This window comes from Salvelinus namaycush, chromosome 10, assembly GCF_016432855.1.
Source record: "Salvelinus namaycush isolate Seneca chromosome 10, SaNama_1.0, whole genome shotgun sequence".
NCBI lineage: Eukaryota > Metazoa > Chordata > Actinopteri > Salmoniformes > Salmonidae > Salvelinus > Salvelinus namaycush.
The window spans coordinates 47,108,117-47,129,346 of NC_052316.1; the positions used below are offsets into that span (position 1 = coordinate 47,108,117).

A 21,230-nucleotide genomic window follows, 5' to 3' on the forward strand; every position below is an offset into this window, starting at 1 on the left:
GAGGGTTTGAATAAAAGGAGAAAGAGAGAGAGTGTGTCTTTGTGTGTGTGTGTGTGTGTGTGTGTGTCAAGTATAATGAACTCTCCCTCCCTCCCATCCTTCTTCCCTCCTGTCCTCCCTCCCTCCCTCCCATCCTCCCTCCCATCCTCCCTCCCTCAATCCTTCTTCCCTCCCTCCCGTCCTCCCTCCCTCCCTCCCTCCCGTCCCTCCCTCCCTCCCTCCTGTCCTCCCTCCCATCCTCCCTCCCTCCCATCCTCCCTCCCGTCCTCCCTCCCCCCCGTCCTCCCTCCCTCCCGTCCGTTCATATTGCATTGGAATAGAATAACTATTTGAAGTAGTGATATTAAAAATGGTGGTTCCTTCCATTCCCTGCTCAGAAGGACACAAGGGAATGTTTTTTTTCTTCTCTCTTTCATGCTTACTTTATGCAGCCATCCATCCCGGGCTAAAATAGTTGGAAAGTATTTGGGATCATTTCCAGCAGGGATAGAATATGATGTCTATCTGATTGCTGTCCTTTATTATTGAGGGAGGTGTTTGAAGCAGCTTCTAGTTCCTCGGTTGGCAGTTTATATCAAATTATTGATGTGAAGTCGTTGTCAAACATTCTTCACTGTCTTTCTGTCTGTCTGTGTCTCTCATCATACATTATGCTTTTCAAGTACAGAGAAACAAGTTAGTTACATCCTTTAGAATAAATATCTTATTTACATAAGTATTCACACCACTGAGTCAATACTTTGTAGAAGCACCTTCGGTGGCGATTACAGCGTCGAGTCGTCTTGGGTTTGTCTGTATCAGCTTTGAGTCGTCTTGGGTTTGTCTGTATCAGCTTTGAGTCGTCTTGGGTATGTCTGTATCAGCTTTGAGTCGTCTTGGGTATGTCTGTATCAGCTTTGAGTCATCTTGGGTTTGTCTGTATCAGCTTTGAGTCGTCTTGGGTATGTCTGTATCAGCTTTGAGTCGTCTTGGGTATGTCTGTATCAGCTTTGAGTCGTCTTGGGTATGTCTGTATCAGCTTTGAGTCGTCTTGGGTATGTCTGTATCAGCTTTGAGTCGTCTTGGGTATGTCTGTATCAGCTTTGAGTCGTCTTGGGTAGGTCTGTATCAGCTATGAGTCGTCTTGGGTAGGTCTGTATCAGCTATGAGTCATCTTGAGTATGTCTGTATCAGCTTTGAGTTGTCTTGGGTATGTCCGTGTCAGCTTTGAGTCGTCTCGGGTATGTCTGTATCAGCTTTGAGTCGTCTTGGGTATGTCTGTATCAGCTTTGAGTCATTTTGGGTATGTCTGTAGCAGTTTTGAGTCATCTTGGGTATGTCTGTATCAGCTTTGAGTCGTCTTGGGTATGTCTGTAGCAGCTATGAGTCGTCTTGGATTTGTCTGTATCAGCTTTGCACATCTGGATTTGGGTATTTTCTCCCATTCTTCCTTACAGATTTCCTCCAGCTCTGTTAAGTTAGATGGGGGTAGGTGGTGAACAACAATCTTCAAGCCTTTCCACAGATTTTCAATGGGATTTAAGTCCGGGCTTTGGCTGGGCTCTCAAGGTCTTTCACATTGTTGCTCTCAAGGTCTTTCACACTCTGAAGCCATTCCAACGTTGCTTTGGCTGTATGTTGGTGGGTCATTGTCCTATTGGAACGTAAATATATATGCCTCCAGTCTAAGGTTGTTTGCACTCTGAAGCAGGTTCTCATCCAGGATTTACCTCTATTCGGCTCCATTCATTGTTCCATCTCTCCTTACCAGTCTCCCAGCTCCTGCTGGTGAGAAACATCTCTGTAGAATGATGCTGTCACCACCATGCTTTACGGTAGGGATGGTGTTACCTGGGTGATGAGTTGTGCCTTACATTCAGGCCAAAGAGTTACATTTTCGTCTCATCTTTCACACGCCTTTTGGCAAACTCCAGACGTGCTGTCATTTACCTTTTTCTCAGGAGTGTCTTCTATCTGGCCACTCTCCCATAAAGCCCAGATTGGTGACGTGCTGCAGAGACTGTTGTCCTTCTGGCAGGTTCTCCCATCTCAGCCAAGGAACTCTGTAGTTCTGTCAGAGTGGTCATTGGGTTCTTTGGTCCCCTCCCTGAGCAAGGTCCTTCTTGCCCGGTTGCTCAGTTTGGTCGGACAGCCAGCTCCAGGCAGAGTCTGCTTAATTCCACGTTTTTTTTTCTTCAATTTCCCACAGTGCTCTTGGACATTTACAATACTCTAGAAACATTTTTATACCCTTCCACAGATACATTAATTCTCTGAAAACTATAGACAGTTCCTTGGACTTCATGTAACAGTTTCTACTCTGTCAATACACTGTCAACTGTAGGACCTTATATAGGCCGGTGTGTTTCTTTCTGAATCATGTCCAAACAAGTGGATTGGCCACAAGGTGGAGTCCAATCAAGTTGTAGAAACATCTCAAGGATGATCAAAGGAAATTGGATGCACCTGAGCTCAATTTGAAGTGTCACATCAAAGGGGCGTGAATACTTATATAAATTAGATATTTCTGTATATTTTATTTAAATAAATTTGCTAAAATATTGGTCAAATAGTTTTTGGTGTAGATGGGTGAGAAAAAAAATATTTAATCTATTTTGAAATCAGGCTGTACCTCAACAAAATGTGGAATAAGTCAAAGGGTATGAATATTTTCCGAATGCACTGTAAATATCTTAATCAACATACCTACCTGTACCTTTATCATACATTGTGTACACTCACCTCGGTCTTCAGACTTTGTCTTCAATACAAGGCATGTCTAATTATTTGCAACATTGACAGACTAATCTACTGTTTTAATTGAAACATGTTTACTTGACAACAAATTAAAGTTTCGACGATACACCAACTCTCTGCATCATTTGCTTTAGCAGTACATTTGTAGCTAGTTCCTTCCAAATAATTGTCATGAATATAATACATATAATTTAATGAATATAATGAATATAATTTAATGAATATAATGAATATAATTTAATGAATATAATTTAATGAATATTACAATGAATTGATCCAGAAGTTGAAGTCAACACTTTATTGGTTTCTGATGTAACTAGAATCACTTAGAACTTCATGAGCTTCATGACCTTGGAACCATACACTTTGGCTCTTGCAATCACCTTGGAACCATACACTTTGGCTCTTTTGATTTTGATTTTGATCAATAATAATTAAAAAAATAAAATACAACTTTGATGTTGATTATAGTTAACGTTAGATAGCTCGTCAGCTGACAGGCTGAAAAAAAACCTGAAAAAAAATTAAAAGTAGGTGGAACTTAATTGGAAAACATGTGATGTGGTTCCATTCACTGGCATAATATTTATATGCGACTGGATTAATAAGAACTGACCAGATAAAAAAAATAAAAAAAAATCACAAAAAGTACCAGACTCATACTTATCCACCACACATTAGCCTTTTCTAGGTTCTGTAGGCTTCAATATCATTCTCAAAGCAAAGCCAACAGATGCCTTGACTAACGTGACAGTACAGTTACTTCAAAGCAATCCTTTGTTTTGTATTTATCGCTGCCATAAACTTACTCTCCTGTTTTTGGATTGGCTAGATTAGGCAAAACAAATCTTAAAGGTCTTGTTTTGTCCTACCACATATATATATGTATTTTTTTCTTCTGCATAAGACAGTTAAATTTTGATTTAACTGTCATGTGACATAAGTATAAAACAATTAATTAAAATGATCATATCTCACACATGACAGACGGACACACATGACAGTTGTGGTTTTCAATTGTACAGTTCTGACTCAGTGGCGGAGAGGTGTGAGTGGAACCTCAAGCAGGGGTGTGTGGGGTTCCACAAAATAAAACAAACTCTGCAGGGATTTTTCTGCTGACCTACAATTGAGAAATGTATGAACTGAGTCAGAGGAATAAGGACCTTTGTTGACTTTCAGTAAAGTAATTTTGACTTCTGAATAAAACATATCTGAGGTTGGAGTAGCAACAAGGTTATTTTATTATTACGATACCATGACCTTGGACTCATACACTTTGGCTCTTGCCATGACCTTGGAATCATACACTTTGGCTCTTGCAATCACCTTGGAACCATACACTTTGGCTCTTGCCATGACCTTGAACTCATACACTTTGGCTCTTGCAATCACCTTGGAACCATACACTTTGGCTCTTGCCATGACCTTGAACTCATACACTTTGGCTCTTGCCATGACCTTGAACTCATACACTTTGGTTCTTGCAATCACCTTGGAACCATACACTTTGGCTCTTGCCATGACCTTGAACTCATACACTTTGGCTCTTGCCATGACCTTGGACTCATACACTTTGGCTCTTGCCATGACCTTGGACTCATACACTTTGGCTCTTGCCATGACCTTGGACTCATACACTTTGGCTCTTGCAATCACCTTGGACTCATACACTTTGGCTCTTGCCAGCCCCATGCATTATTTTCCTATTCCGAGTCAGATGATGTTGAGCTTGTTCCAGGCTGAAAGCTTTCATCCAATGGGTCGGCAGGCTCTGTACTACTAGAGCTGGTGTCAAGGTCATCTTTCATCAAATGGGTCGGCAGGCTCTGTACTACTAGAGCTGGTGTCAAGGTCATCTTTCATCCAATGGGTCGGCAGGCTCTGTACTACTAGAGCTGGTGTCAAGGTCATCTTTCATCCAATGGGTCGGCAGGCTCTGTACTACTAGAGCTGGTGTCAAGGTCATCTTTCATCCAATGGGTCGGCAGGCTCTGTACTACTAGAGCTGGTGTCAAGGTCATCTTTCATCAAATGGGTCGGCAGGCTCTGTACTACTAGAGCTGGTGTCAAGGTCATCTTTCATCCAATGGGTCGGCAGGCTCTGTACTACTAGAGCTGGTGTCAAGGTCATCTTTCATCCAATGGGTCGGCAGGCTCTGTACTACTAGAGCTGGTGTCAAGGTCATCTTTCATCCAATGGGTCGGCAGGCTCTGTACTACTAGAGCTGGTGTCAAGGTAACACATAGTAGTCAGTGATTAGCCAACATTGTACTACTTAGTCCCCATTAATACACACTCAGACAAGGTACTAAATCCACCCACCCCTCTCATGTCAATACATCATACATACTTACCTTCACACACAGTACCCACCCCCAACAGACACCACCCCCCTCCTTACTAATAACTCTGCTTTTCTCCAATTTAGACTTCAAGCTTTGCATAAACAATCACTTGACTAAGCCTCCGTAATATAAAGAACTACAGTAGAAGTTGTAACTTATAAACACGCCAACTAGACATGGACCATGTTTATGCCTACTTGCAGTAAAATGGCGGTTGGTGCCATTTAAGATGAGGGAGGAGGATTATTTTCTGTTACAGCATATTGGAGGACTGTCATTCATATTTGACCGAGCGGCTCCATTCGGTCTTAAGTAGCAACATTTGAATTTTTTTTATTTTTTTTACATTGGATAAAAGTAGAGACTCAGAGCTAGAAAAGTTGAGGAACAATGGGAAAGTAATTCTGCTTTGAAAGTTGATAAACGTATTTTGTTTAGACATGTAGCTAGCTAGCTAAACAATGAACCATAATCTCAACTCAAAACGTTACTACCCTGCATGAATCTGCATGTAATTAACCAACCGGGTTCAATGTTAGCATACATAGGTTCAGGATACGGCATGATACTCAAACGTTAACCCGTCATGAGGTTGTATCCCATTTGTCCCAAAGCTGAGGGGGTGATTACGAAGGGTGTAGGGGCTAATTAGACCCTCCGATAGCCACTTCCACAGATCCAGCTACGCTGCTTGCTTCAGCGCGAAGTGGTATCCCATATCCCACAACCTTGGCTATGCATGAACGTTTACATACTTACCTTCACACACAGTAGAGAGAGGGGGGGGGGGGGAGAGAGAGGGGGGGGGAGGAGAGAGAGGGGGGGGGGGGGGAGAGAGGGGGGGGGGGGGGGGAGAGAGGGGGGGGGGGGGAGAGAGGGGGGGGCAACCTTGGCTATGCGTGAACGTTTACAACGTAGGTGCGTACAGGTCGAGAGACATTTCAGTAATCAAGGTGACAGACATTGATACATTCAATACCGCCTTGCACACTCTTGCCTGCATCTAGCTGATCTATTGGGTAATCATTAGTCCAACAGTTACAAACAAGAGTTTCTATTGGACAAATTCAGGTTTGTTTATCCCCCGTTTGGTTCCGTTTGCTTCCATTTAAGAAATGTTTTTCAACAGAATTGGGCGAAATGAATACACACCTGATCACACGCAAACACAGTTCACTTTCATAGCAGCCACATACAAACAGCATGATCACTGTCATAGCAGCCACATACAAACAGCATGATCACTGTCATAGCAGCCACATACAAACAGCATGATCACTGTCATAGCAGCCACATACAAACAGCATGATCACTGTCATAGCAGCCACATACAAACAGCATGATCACTGTCATAGCAGCCACATACAAACAGCATGATCCTTTTGATGGTTGTATTCCTTCTCGCATCTACACGCATCTCCTCTCATCTTTTCCCTTCGCTTGTGGACTTCAGTGCACAACACATCAGCTGTCTGTGACCAAAAACCTTTCCAAGCCAAACCTTCATATCATAACCGCTAACTGCTACACACAGCCTACATCGTTGTCACTATTATTAACGTCACAGTCAACATAGCATCTAGAACTAACGTGTTAGTAAACCCGCTACAATCATGCAGTACAGTGTACAGTCAGCAAGGAGTTAGTTTAACAGTTACACCAGTAGGCCACGTGGCAATACATTAATAAAACCAAAAGCTTACCTTGACTTGGAAGAGTTCCAATGTTGGATTGCCATAGCCAGGAAGCTAACATAGCATCTGTTTGAGTAGGCTAAACTAGCTAGCTGCGTTATCTTGCTCTCTCTCTCTCTCTCTCTCTCTCTCTTGCTTCTCCTTCATTTTTGAAGATATGAATTTGTTCAAAACTGTTCAACTATTGTCTTTCTCTCTCTTCGATTTAACTACTCACCACATTCGCTGTAGCTTATGGTTTCAGTACTATATTAATTATTTGATCCTTTGATTGGGTGGACAACATGTCAGTTCATGCTGCAAGAGCTCTGATAGGTTGGAGGACATCCTCCGGAAGTTGTCATAATTACTGTGTAATTCTATGGAAGGGGGTGAGAACCATGAGCCTCCTAGGTTTTGTATTGAAGTCAATGTACCCAGAGGAGGATGGAAGCTAGCTGTCCTCCAGCTACACCATGGTGCTACCCTACAGTGCTGTTGAAGCTATTGTAGACTTTCATTGAAAAATTCTGTGTTAATCAATTATTTGGTGACGTGAAAATATTTAGTATAGTTTTATCTACGAAGATAACATTTTTAATGTTTCACTATTTTTATTTTTATGAAATTCACTGAGGAGGATGGTCCTCCCCTTCCTCCTGTAAGGAGCCTCCACTGCTCATCATGGTGTCATGAAGGTGATTTCCACAAGGGTTAAGCGCCCCGCCCAAGGGCACGTCGACAGACAAGCTCCCGACCGCCAGGCCACCAAGTATCCGAAAATCCCCGCACAGTTTCTCGAAGAGCTGCCGCTCAACCATCCGAAAATTCCCCCAAGTCCACTGTTCCCCCTCCAACCCAACCAAAACAACAACCAACAAAATGAACAAAACAACATTTGAAAAGCAAAGGAAAACAACAGAAAACTAAAACAACAGACATCAAGGACAACACAAATCTAAACAGGAAGTCCAACTGAATATGTTGGACTTCATGTGTGGCACTATTTACATGTGTGTGTTTGAATGTGAGCGTGTATGTGTATGTGTATGTACATATAAGCACCTGCACGGAATCAGCCTCAGGAAAACAGGCATTGGATGTAACAGCATTGCCCCTCAGTGTCAATTTGATGATGATGCTGATGTTAATGGGATCGGACTCTGTAAATAGAACATATATACCTGTCACGTTAGCCTCAGCGGTAGTTAGCTAGCTAACGGTTAGATACGGTCCGGTAGGCTGTAGATAACTTTAGCTACGTTAGGTTAAGTTAACTTGGCAAAGTTACAAATCACATCACTAGATAGCCGCTGGCTAATTACATTGATTTGCTTTGTATTGTCTAGCCAGTATATTATGAAAGCTAGCTAGCTAGATGTTAGTTAAGATAAACAAATGTAGTTTTCTAACTAGTTCTGCTCGACATCTTGATGGAATGTTACCCAGCAGCCTGTGCTTGCTTGTAGTGTGCACATCCTGGTACATGAGCACCATGACTAAACTTTACAGTTGTTTGTCGAAGCAAAAAATAAATAGTTATTCACAAGCTGGTGTTCTATGAACGAGTGACTGGTCCAGTGAGTAACAATAGCTACCTGTTGACATCTCAAACAGATCTGACTGGTCCAGTGAGTAACAATAGCTACCTGTTGACATCTCAAACAGATCTGACTGGTCCAGTGAGTAACATTACCTGTTGACATCTCAAACAGATCTGACTGGTCCAGTGAGTAACAATAGCTACCTGTTGACATCTCAAACAGATCTGACTGGTCCAGTGAGTAACAATAGCTACCTGTTGACATCTCAAACAGATCTGACTGGTCCAGTGAGTAACAATACCTGTTGACATCTCAAACAGATCTGACTGGTCCAGTGAGTAACATTACCTGTTGACATCTCAAACAGATCTGACTGGTCCAGTGAGTAACAATACCTACCTGTTGACATCTCAAACAGATCTGACTGGTCCAGTGAGTAACAATAGCTACCTGTTGACACCTCAAACAGATCTGACTGGTCCAGTGAGTAACAATACCTACCTGTTGACATCTCAAACAGATCTGACTGGTCCAGTGAGTAACAATAGCTACCTGTTGACATCTCAAACAGATCTGACTGGTCCAGTGAGTAACATTACCTGTTGACATCTCAAACAGATCTGACTGGTCCAGTGAGTAACATTACCTGTTGACATCTCAAACAGATCTGACTGGTCCAGTGAGTAACATTAGCTACCTGTTGACATCTCAAACAGATCTGACTGGTCCAGTGAGTAACATTACCTGTTGACATCTCAAACAGATCTGACTGGTCCAGTGAGTAACATTACCTGTTGACATCTCAAACAGATCTGACTGGTCCAGTGAGTAACATTACCTGTTGACATCTCAAACAGATCTGACTGGTCCAGTGAGTAACATTACCTGTTGACACCCCATTTTCAAACAGATCCATCCTCGACAGGGGCGGTATTACATCCTGAAACCGCTATGATTTCTGGATATTGTGGTTTGCTTACAACCAGCAAATGTAGAAGGCCTGTTTCTACCGGTGAGAATTAGAAACACTCGTATTTGCGTGAAGTGAGGTCATTTTTACGAGACATATTATATGTTAAATACATACTAATGGACTTATACAGTGAAAGAGCAGCGGTGAAATGTACCTTTAAATGTAATTCCACGATTGTCATGGACTATAATACAACGTTGAAGAACTTGTGCAATATGCATTTGGAATATGTTTGCACTGACATGCATAGGATGGATTAATGTGTATATTAAGGTAATTATGTCTGTGTATGTGTACATGTCTGGCGACATGTGGGGTGTGTGCTCGTCTTTGGCACTGTGTGTGCGTGTGTGTATGACTGTGCACAGCATGCACTCACACACGAATAGCTCACACACACAAACACAAATAGCACACACACACAAAATGCTCCTGAGGGCCCTAGCGATCACGAGCCACCAAAAAGGGAAATTATTTCCGAGAGGTTTCCTTCTGGCTGTTTAAAGTGGAAGCCCTGTGGGACACGTTGGGCGCTCTTATCCACTCACTGAATATGCCCTGTGATCTGAAGACTATAACAGTGTCTCTGCCTCTCCCACCCACCCACCCTCTCTCTCTCTCGCTCCCTTTCTCTCTCTTTCTCTCATTCTCCCTCCCCCCTCCCTCTGTAACTCTCTTTCTCTATTTTTGTCTCCTTCTCTGTCCCCACCCTCCTTCCCTCTAGCTCTCTGAAGTGATTACCAACCTGTGATTCCATTGACACCCACACATCCCCTCGAGACGCGCCATCTCTAGTTTGTTTAATCTCTCTCCCCCCGTACCGTTCTCATACCATACAGTAGGTAACACAGCCTCTGTAATTGAGGTGTAGATAGAAAGCTGGTGGAACCAGATGAAACCTGATAGCTGGGCCTGTTTGTGTAAAGCCACACTGGAAGTCACCCTGAATGAGGACGTTTGCCAAATGGATTTTAAACAATAGCAATTTTAGAAAGTTTAGAGAGGGGTCAACTTTTTTTTTTTGTCCTCTGATGTCCTAGAGGAGTGGTATTCAAAAGTCAGGGGTCGTGGGGGTGGGTGGGGGGGGGGGGGGGGGACGACTACAGTGGGGTGGGTTCAGGAGAAAATTATTGAGCAGTCAAGCTATGAATCAGAGCTATTTAATCACTTCCCAAGGGCAGCTTTCCCCATTTCTGTTTGATTCTTATGATGGAAACACAGGAAATGGAAGTGGAGATGAAAAGCTGTAGTGGTGCCTGATTCTGATATATCCCCCTGCTTAGCTGTATACACACACACACACACACACACACACACACACACACACACACACACACACACACACACACACACACACACACACACACACACACACACATGGACACACTCTCTCACACACACACACACACACACACACACACACACACACACACACACACACACACACACACACACACACACACACACAGATACAGACACACTCTCTCTCACACACACACACACACACACACACACACACACACACACACACACACACACACACACACACACACACACACACACACACACACACACACACACACACACACACACACACACATGGACACACTCACACTCTAACACAGACACAGCGTCTGATATCCCATGTTTCCCATCTCCTGTCTCTGTGTGTCTGATCTCCCCTGTTTCCCATCTCCTGTCTCTGTGTGTCTGATATCCTCTGTTTCCCATCTCCTGTCTCTGTGTGTCTGATCTCCCCTGTTTCCCATCTCCTGTCTCTGTGTGTCTGATATCCCCTGTTTCCCATCTCCTGTCTCTGTGTGTCTGATATCCCCTGTTTCCCATCTCCTGTCTCTGTGTGTCTGATATCCCCTGTTTCCCATCTCCTGTCTCTGTGTGTCTGATATCCCCTGTTTCCCATCTCCTGTCTCTGTGTGTCTGATCTCCCATGTTTCCCATCTCCTGTCTCTGTGTGTCTGATATCCTCTGTTTCCCATCTCCTGTCTCTGTGTGTCTGATCTCCCCTGTTTCCCATCTCCTGTCTCTGTGTGTCTGATATCCCCTGTTTCCCATCTCCTGTCTCTGTGTGTCTGATATCCCCTGTTTCCCATCTCCTGTCTCTGTGTGTCTGATCTCCCCTGTTTCCCATCTCCTGTCTCTGTGTGCCTGATATCCCATGTTTCCCATCTCCTGTCTCTGTGTGTCTGATATCCCCTGTTTCCCATCTCCTGTCTCTGTGTGTCTGATATCCCCTGTTTCCCATCTCCTGTCTCTGTGTGTCTGATATCCCCTGTTTCCCATCTCCTGTCTCTGTGTGTCTGATATCCTCTGTTTCCCATCTCCTGTCTCTGTGTGTCTGATATCCCCTGTTTCCCATCTCCTGTCTCTGTGTGTCTGATATCCCCTGTTTCCCATCTCCTGTCTCTGTGTGTCTGATCTCCCCTGTTTCCCATCTCCTGTCTCTGTGTGTCTGATATCCCATGTTTCCCATCTCCTGTCTCTGTGTGTCTGATATCCCCTGTTTCCCATCTCCTGTCTCTGTGTGTCTGATATCCCCTGTTTCCCATCTCCTGTCTCTGTGTGTCTGATATCCCCTGTTTCCCATCTCCTGTCTCTGTGTGTCTGATATCCCGTTTCCCATCTCCTGTCTCTGTGTGTCTGATATCCCCTGTTTCCCATCTCCTGTCTCTGTGTGTCTGATATCCCGTTTCCCATCTCCTGTCTCTGTGTGTCTGATATCCCCTGTTTCCCATCTCCTGTCTCTGTGTGTCTGATATCCTCTGTTTCCCATCTCCTGTCTCTGTGTGTCTGATCTCCCCTGTTTCCCATCTCCTGTCTCTGTGTGTCTGATATCCCCTGTTTCCCATCTCCTGTCTCTGTGTGTCTGATATCCCCTGTTTCCCATCTCCTGTCTCTGTGTGTCTGATATCCCCTGTTTCCCATCTCCTGTCTCTGTGTGTCTGATATCCCGTTTCCCATCTCCTGTCTCTGTGTGTCTGATATCCCCTGTTTCCCATCTCCTGTCTCTGTGTGTCTGATATCCTCTGTTTCCCATCTCCTGTCTCTGTGTGTCTGATCTCCCCTGTTTCCCATCTCCTGTCTGTGTGTCTGATATCCCCTGTTTCCCATCTCCTGTCTCTGTGTGTCTGATATCCCCTGTTTCCCATCTCCTGTCTCTGTGTGTCTGATATCCCCTGTTTCCCATCTCCTGTCTCTGTGTGTCTGATATCCCCTGTTTCCCATCTCCTGTCTCTGTGTGTCTTATATCCCCTGTTTCCCATCTCCTGTCTCTGTGTGTCTGATATCCCGTTTCCCATCTCCTGTCTCTGTGTGTCTGATATCCCCTGTTTCCCATCTCCTGTCTCTGTGTGTCTGATATCCTCTGTTTCCCATCTCCTGTCTCTGTGTGTCTGATATCCCCTGTTTCCCATCTCCTGTCTCTGTGTGTCTGATATCCCCTGTTTCCCATCTCCTGTCTCTGTGTGTCTGATATCCCCTGTTTCCCATCTCCTGTCTCTGTGTGTCTGATCTCCCCTGTTTCCCATCTCCTGTCTCTGTGTGTCTGATATCCCCTGTTTCCCATCTCCTGTCTCTGTGTGTCTGATCTCCCCTGTTTCCCATCTCCTGTCTCTGTGTGTCTGATGCCCCCTGTTTCCCATCTCCTGTCTCTGTGTGTCTGATATCCTCTGTTTCCCATCTCCTGTCTCTGTGTGTCTGATATCCCATGTTTCCCATCTCCTGTCTCTGTGTGTCTGATATCCCCTGTTTCCCATCTCCTGTCTCTGTGTGTCTGATATCCCGTTTCCCATCTCCTGTCTCTGTGTGTCTGATATCCCCTGTTTCCCATCTCCTGTCTCTGTGTGTCTGATATCCCATGTTTCCCATCTCCTGTCTCTGTGTGTCTGATATCCCCTGTTTCCCATCTCCTGTCTCTGTGTGTCTGATATCCCCTGTTTCCCATCTCCTGTCTCTGTGTGTCTGATATCCCCTGTTTCCCATCTCCTGTCTCTGTGTGTCTGATATCCCCTGTTTCCCATCTCCTGTCTCTGTGTGTCTGATATCCTCTGTTTCCCATCTCCTGTCTCTGTGTGTCTGATATCCCCTGTTTCCCATCTCCTGTCTCTGTGTGTCTGATATCCCGTTTCCCATCTCCTGTCTCTGTGTGTCTGTAACACGATTCCAGATCCACCGTCCAGAACATCAGCACCAAATCAAATGGATAAAAACTGAAATTAAAAAATAATTTTTTCTAATTTCTTCAGAGATTCTATCTGTCTTTAGTGAAAACATTTCTAAAACCGTATTTTTGTAAGATATCGCTAATTAAATTGCTAGTGTCATTAATTGGGTCGAAGATAAACTTCTCATTGAGTTGGGGACATCTTAAACTCAATTAAAGATATCTTCAAGTCAATTAAAGATATCAAAATGCCGTTTTCCACAATGTGTAATCTGTCTCTTTCTGCAGCAATAATCCCTGCTCACTATTTTTCCCGTCAAAACACAAAGACGGAGACGGAGACGGAGACGGAACCTACAACGCTTTAGTCTCTTTATCAGTAAAACATGAACAGATTGTTTGACTTTTTCTAATCAATGTGGGCTGTGTCACTCTGTCACACGTAATGTGATGCAGAGAGTTTGTTTTAATAAAGTGTCCCCCATTAATTCCATCCTCGTCCGTATCCATGAACATTAGGATTTAGCTAAAATATATAAGATTATAAGATATGAGGGCAGTGTTACACTTTATTTTATTTGACTCAATTATAAATATCGTATAGTTTGGAGATCATTTATTTTAATAAAATCTGTTTTTTAATATAGGTATGAATACAGATCTACAGTATGTCCATTGAAGCTATAGCAGGAGGGTGTATAAAAGTAGTGATAGCGATACCTAACGATACCATCTTAATTAGCCAGAAAATGATGCTCCCCCCCCCCCCCCCCCCCCCAGCATCAACTCCAGCCAAGGCCTCAGATGTGTTCAGATGTTGGCCCTTTCAACCGCTGATATAAAGATACAACTCAGACATTCCCTTGAGATGCTATCAGGCCTTGAATATGAAGTAGTGTCCATTTCCCTTGGCTTTGGTAGAAATCCTTACTTCACCAGACACTTGATTACAGATCAATAGTCCTCGTTGATCTGTAAGATCTATATCTGGGGAGATCTGATCAAGTGGTGATTTTATACGATCATGGCGGCCAGTTCAAAGAAAGAGCGGTCTTGAATACGTGCTTCTGCTTTTTGATAAGATTAGTAGCTTATGTTTGATAAAGCCTCTCACCACTTTCCATCCCTCCCTTTAAGGGTTGTGGGCACTACAAATGGTATGAGTTGGTTAGGACTAGGACTAGTAGTATCAGTTGGTTAAACTAGGACTAGTAGTATCAGTTGGTTAAACTAGGACTAGTAGTATCAGTTGGTTAAACTAGGACTAGTAGTATCAGTTGGTTAAACTAGGACTAGTAGTATCAGTTGGTTAAACTAGGACTAGTAGTATCAGTTGGTTAAACTAGGACTAGTAGTATCAGTTGGTTAGGGTTAAACTAGGACTAGTAGTATCAGTTGGTTAAACTAAGACTAGTAGTTTCAGTTGGTTAGGGTTAAACTAGGACTAGTAGTATCAGTTGGTTAAACTAGGACTAGTAGTATCAGTTGGTTAAACTAGGACTAGTAGTATCAGTTGGTTAAACTAGGACTAGTAGTATCAGTTGGTTAAACTAGGACTAGTAGTATCAGTTGGTTAAACTAGGACTAGTAGTATCAGTTGGTTAGGGTTAAACTAGGACTAGTAGTATCAGTTGGTTAAACTAAGACTAGTAGTTTCAGTTGGTTAGGGTTAAACTAGGACTAGTAGTATCAGTTGGTTAAACTAGGACTAGTAGTATCAGTTGGTTAAACTAGGACTAGTAGTATCAGTTGGTTAAACTAGGACTAGTAGTATCAGTTGGTTAAACTAGGACTAGTAGTATCAGTTGGTTAGGGTTAAACTAGGACTAGTAGTATCAGTTGGTTAAACTAGGACTAGTAGTATCAGTTGGTTAGGGTTAAACGAGGACTAGTAGTATCAGTTGGTTAAACTAGGACTAGTAGTATCAGTTGGTTAAACTAGGTCTAGTAGTATCAGTTGGTTAGGGTTAAACTAGGACTAGTAGTATCAGTTGGTTAGGGTTAAACTAGGACTAGTAGTATCAGTTGGTTAGGGTTAAACTAGGACTAGTAGTATCAGTTGGTTAGGGTTAAACTAGGACTAGTAGTATCAGTTGATTAGGGTTAAACTAGGACTAGTAGTATCCGTTGGTTAAACTAGGACTAGTAGTGTCAGTTGGTTAGGACTAGGACTAGTAGTATCAGTTGGTTAAACTAGGACTAGTTGTATCAGTTGGTTAAACTAGGACTAGTTGTATCATTTGGTTAGGGTTAAACTAGGACTAGTAGTATCCGTTGGTTAAACTAGGACTAGTAGTATCAGTTGGTTAAACTATGACTAGTAGTATCAGTTGGTTAGGGTTAAACTAGGACTAGTTGTATCAGTTGGTTAAACTAGGACTAATTGTATCAGTTGGTTAGGGTTAAACGAGGACTAGTAGTATCAGTTGGTTAAACTAGGACTAGTTGTATCAGTTGGTTAGGGTTAAACTAGGACTAGTAGTATCAGTTGGTTAAACTAGGACTAGTTGTATCAGTCTGTTAGGGTTAAACTAGGACTAGTTGTATCAGTTGGTTAAACTAGGACTAGTAGTATCCGTTGGTTAAACTATGACTAGTAGTATCAGTTGGTTAGGGTTAAACTAGGACTAGTAGTATCAGTTGGTTAGGGTTAAACTAGGACTAGTAGTATCAGTTGGTTAAACTAGGACTAGTAATATCAGTTGGTTAAACTAGGAGTATTAGTATCAGTTGGTTAAACTAGGACTAGTAGTATCAGTTGGTTAGGGTTAAACTAGGACTAGTAGTATCAGTTGGTTAAACTAGGACTAGTAGTATCAGTTGGTTAAACTAGGACTAGCAGTATCAGTTGGTTAAACTAGGACTAGTAGTATCAGTTGGTTAGGGTTAAACTAGGACTAGTAGTATCAGTTGGTTAGGGTTAAACTAGGACTAGTAGTATCAGTTGGTTAGGGTTAAACTAGGACTAGTAGTATCCGTTGGTTAAACTAGGACTAGTAGTATCAGTCTGTTAGGGTTAAACTAGGACTAGTAGTATCAGTTGGTTAGGGTTTCAACACAGTAACAGTTAGTTGTATGACCATCCATGTCAAAAAACGCATTAGAACCTCATGACAATTTACTAGATGTTTATTGTACATATTTTTACTAGATGTTTATTGTACATATTTTTACCATGTTTTGTTGATAGGCGCAAGCTGGGGATCAAACATGGGAGCAGTGTTATCCCTGGATTTAATCAACTTTACGACTGGGGCGGAGCTAACACAAATATAAAGCTAAACCTTGACTCTGACTTCCAGGTCTTTGTTTATGCAAAAAAAGAGGATAACTAAATCTAGAAAAAGAATTGCACACGTACGCAATCCATGTCTCAATTGTCTCAAGGCTTAAACATCCTTCTTGATGTTAGTTGAACGTTCCTGTAATGTTTTCTCACAACCACTTTTATTGCCCATACATTTTGTTGCGGCAGTATGTCCTGAGAACATTACTGGTACATTGTGTTATTACCCTGGCAACCTAATGAGAACCTTATGTTAACGTGTTCAGAGAGCGTGTTGTCACGGTAATGTGTGTTCAGAGCGCGTGTTGTCATGGTAATGTATGTTCAGAGAGTGTGTTGTCATGTTAACGTGTGTTCAGAGCGCGTGTTGTCATGGTAATGTGTGTTCAGAGAGTGTGTTGTCATGTTAACGTGTTCAGAGAGTGTGTTGTCATGGTAATGTGTGTTCAGAGAGTGTGTTGTCATGGTAACGTGTGTTCAGAGAGGGTGTTGTCATGGTAACGTGTGTTCAGAGAGTGTGTTGTCATGGTAACGTGTTCAGGGAGCGTGTTGCCATGGTAATGTGTGTTCAGAGAGTGTGTTGTCATGGTAGTGTGTGTTCAGAGAGTGTGTTGTCATGTTAACGTGTGTTCAGAGAGTGTGTTGTCATGGTAACGTGTGTTCAGAGAGCATGTCATGTTAACGTGTTCAGGGAGCGTGTTGTAATGTCTGTTCAGAGAGCGTGTTGTCATGGTAGTGTGTGTTCAGAGAGTGTGTTGTCATGGTAATGTGTGTTCAGAGAGTGTGTTGTCATGGTAACATGTTCAGGGAGCGTGTTGTCATGGTAATGTGTGTTCAGAGAGCGTGTTGTCATGGTAGTGTGTGTTCAGAGAGTGTGTTGTCATGGTAATGTGTGTTCAGAGAGTGTGTTGTCATGGTAATGTGTTCAGGGAGCATGTTGTCATGGTAGTGTGTGTTCAGAGAGTGAGTTGTCATGGTAATGTGTGTTCAGAGAGTGTGTTGTCACGTGAATGTGTGTTCAGAGAGCGTGTTGTCATGGTAACGTGTTCAGAGAGGGTGTTGTCATGTTAATGTGTGTTCAGAGAGTGTGTTGTCACGTTAACGTGTGTTCAGAGAGCGTGTTGTCATGGTAACGTGTTCAGAGAGGGTGTTGTCATGTTGTAACGTGTGTTCAGAGAGCGTGTTGTCATGTTAACATGTGTTCAGAGTGCATGTTACCATGTTAACGTAGACAGACAGACAGACAGACAGACAGACAGACAGACAGACAGACAGACAGACAGACAGGCAGACAGGCAGGCAGGCAGGCAGGCAGGCAGGCAGGCAGACCTGTGGACAGAGGGTCTAACTCTCCTCCTCTACCCCAGGGCGGTGTGCCATCTGTGGGGATAATGTGGTGGGTGAGGGTACCGGCTGTACCGCCATGGACCAGGTCTTCCATGTGGACTGCTTCATCTGCATGACCTGTAGTGGCAGGCTGCGCGGTAAACCCTTCTACGCCGTGGAGAAGAAGGCCTACTGCGAGCCCTGCTACATCGTGAGTCTCAGCCCATCTGTACACAACACACACACACACACACACACACACACACACACACACACACACACACACACACACACACACACACACACACACACACACACACACACACACACACACACACAGTGTACAAACACAAACCCTTCTGCACTGTGGAGAACAAGCTAACTAGTCATCTACCTTTAACCACATTAGTTATAGCTATTTTTTTGCCTTGTAAACTAGCTTGCTAGCTAGAATATTATGATTCACTTCACACATTCTACATGCTCTCTGTGTTTCTGCCACCTCATGTCTCTTCCTAAATATCAACACCCTCGGAGGTATAATGACCTCATGTCTCTTCCTAAACATCAACACCCTCGGAGATATAATGACATCATGTCTCTTCTTTAACATCAGTATGAGTCCAAATCAAAGTATTCAAACTGGAGCACGGAGGTCACTTCTCTGATGTTTACTCCACTTGTACACATTTCAAAGCACGCATCGATACAAGCTTCAACGAAAAGTATGGACAAAAATATGACTCAACCACGTAAAAAAATGAGGGGGGGGTGGCTGTAGCGAGAGAAAATAAACTCTGACTTCAGAATGAAATGTTGCCTATTTACATTTCATATGTTGCCTGACTACAATATTTTACCTTGATACGTTAATAAATACATTCTGTGTTAATTTTGGCATGTTTATCTGCCTACAATATCCACTGTAGTGTGCGTAGATCGCAACCCCATAATAAGTCAATAGGGCTAACTAGCTAACTAGTCATCTACCTTTAACCACATTAGTTTTAGGTATTTTTTTACCTTGTAAACTAGCTTGCTAGCTAGAATATTATGATTGACATATAGCTGAGAATTAAATGTGTGTTGGTGTAGTTATCTTGTTGTCTGTATTGCCATAGGCTGGCAGCAAATTGAGTTGTATAGGCAGTAACGTTGCAGGGCATAGTTGTACTGAGGTGTCTGAGGCACGCACATCTTTCGTCTCCTGACTTCCACCCTCTCACTTCAAAAAAATGTAATCTGACTGAGAGGATGGCGACCAGCGCTGACTGCCTGATAATATGAACGAACCACAACTGATCACATGTAGTATTTTGGTAAGACCCACAAGAGATGCCTACACTGACAGACAGCGCCACGACAGCAGCTCTCAGTGCTTCCTCCCGCTGCCGCCGTCTAGCTGCCCTCCTCCGATTGGATATCCTCCTAGCTGCTGGGTCTGTTTATCGTCCGCGTAGCTAGTAGCTAGTACCAGGTTTAGTACCAGGTTTTATAATGGCATGTTTTCCCAGGGTTGACAGAGTCCTTGCAGGCTTTGTAGTAGCCCATGTAGCCATGAATCATAACAAGTGATAGCTTAGCTACCCAGCTAACTTGGGCAGCTTGCTAAATAACCATGAATCATAACAAGTGATAGCTTAGCGAGCCAGCTAACTTGGGCAGCTTGCTAAATAACCATGAATCATAACAAGGGATAGCTTAGCGAGCCAGCTAACTTGGGCAGCTTGCTAAATAACCATGAATCATAACAAGTGATAGCTTAGCGAGCCAGCTAACTTGGGCAGCTTGCTAAATAACCATGAATCATAACAAGTGATAGCTTAGCGAGCCAGCTAACTTGGGCAGCTTGCTAAATAACCATGAATCATAACAAGGGATAGCTTAGCGAGCCAGCTAACTTGGGCAGCTTGCTAAATAACCATGAATCATAACAAGTGATAGCTTAGCGAGCCAGCTAACTTGGGCAGCTTGCTAAATAACCATGAATCATAACAAGTGATAGCTTAGCGAGCCAGCTAACTTGGGCAGCTTGCTAAATAACCATGAATCATAACAAGTGATAGCTTAGCTAGCCAGCTAACTTGGGCAGCTTGCTAAATAACCATTAATCATAACAAGGGATAGCTTAGTGAGCCAGCTAACTTGGGCAGCTTGCTAAATAACCATGAATCATAACAAGTGATAGCTTAGCGAGCCAGCTAACTTGGGCAGCTTGCTAAATAACCATTAATCATAACAAGGGATAGCTTAGTGAGCCAGCTAACTTGGGCAGCTTGCTAAATAACCATGAATCATAACAAGTGATAGCTTAGCGAGCCAGCTAACTTGGGCAGCTTGCTAAATAACCATTAATCATAACAAGGGATAGCTTAGCAAGCCAGCTAACTTGGGCAGCTTGCTAAATAACCATGAATCATAACAAGGGATAGCTTAGCGAGCCAGCTAACTTGGGCAGCTTGCTAAATAACCATGAATCATAACAAGTGATAGCTTAGCGAGCCAGCTAACTTGGGCAGCTTGCTAAATAACCATGAATCATAACAAGTGATAGCTTAGCGAGCCAGCTAACTTGGGCAGCTTGCTAAATAACCATGAATCATAACAAGTGATAGCTTAGCTAGCCAGCTAACTTGGGCAGCTTGCTAAATAACCATTAATCATAACAAGGGATAGCTTAGTGAGCCAGCTAACTTGGGCAGCTTGCTAAATAACCATGAATCATAACAAGTGATAGCTTAGCGAGCCAGCTAACTTGGGCAGCTTGCTAAATAACCATTAATCATAACAAGGGATAGCTTAGCGAGCCAGCTAACTTGGGCAGCTTGCTAAATAACCATGAATCATAACAAGGGATAGCTTAGCGAGCCAGCTAACTTGGGCAGCTTGCTAAATAACCATGAATCATAACAAGTGATAGCTTAGCGAGCCAGCTAACTTGGGCAGCTTGCTAAATAACAAGGGATAATCTATAGCTACTGTGCTAGCAAGTTACCTTTTGCTAGTAGACAAGTAAGGTCATGATTTATGCTAATGTTAACGTTTTGTTAAATATGTTGCAAGCTAATTCATATAATGTGAACATGAGTCATCTCTTGCCAAAGTTAGCTATTTTAGCTAGCTAGCTACTTTCGTTAACCAACATGTATATGTAAATAATTTA

General features: G+C 43.0%; 1 protein-coding gene across 1 annotated transcript in view; it reads left to right on the forward strand.

Moving 5' to 3' along the window:
- The window catches only part of LOC120054371 (lipoma-preferred partner homolog), a 109,616-nt gene extending 90,828 nt beyond the window's left edge, over positions 1–18,788 (forward strand). The window contains exon 7 of the mRNA XM_039001781.1: positions 18,109–18,788. Coding sequence (XP_038857709.1) covers positions 18,109–18,449 — 341 coding nt within the window. The 3' untranslated portion in view covers positions 18,450–18,788. The remainder of the gene's footprint in view (positions 1–18,108) is intronic.
- Positions 18,789–21,230: the final 2,442 nt, after the last annotated feature.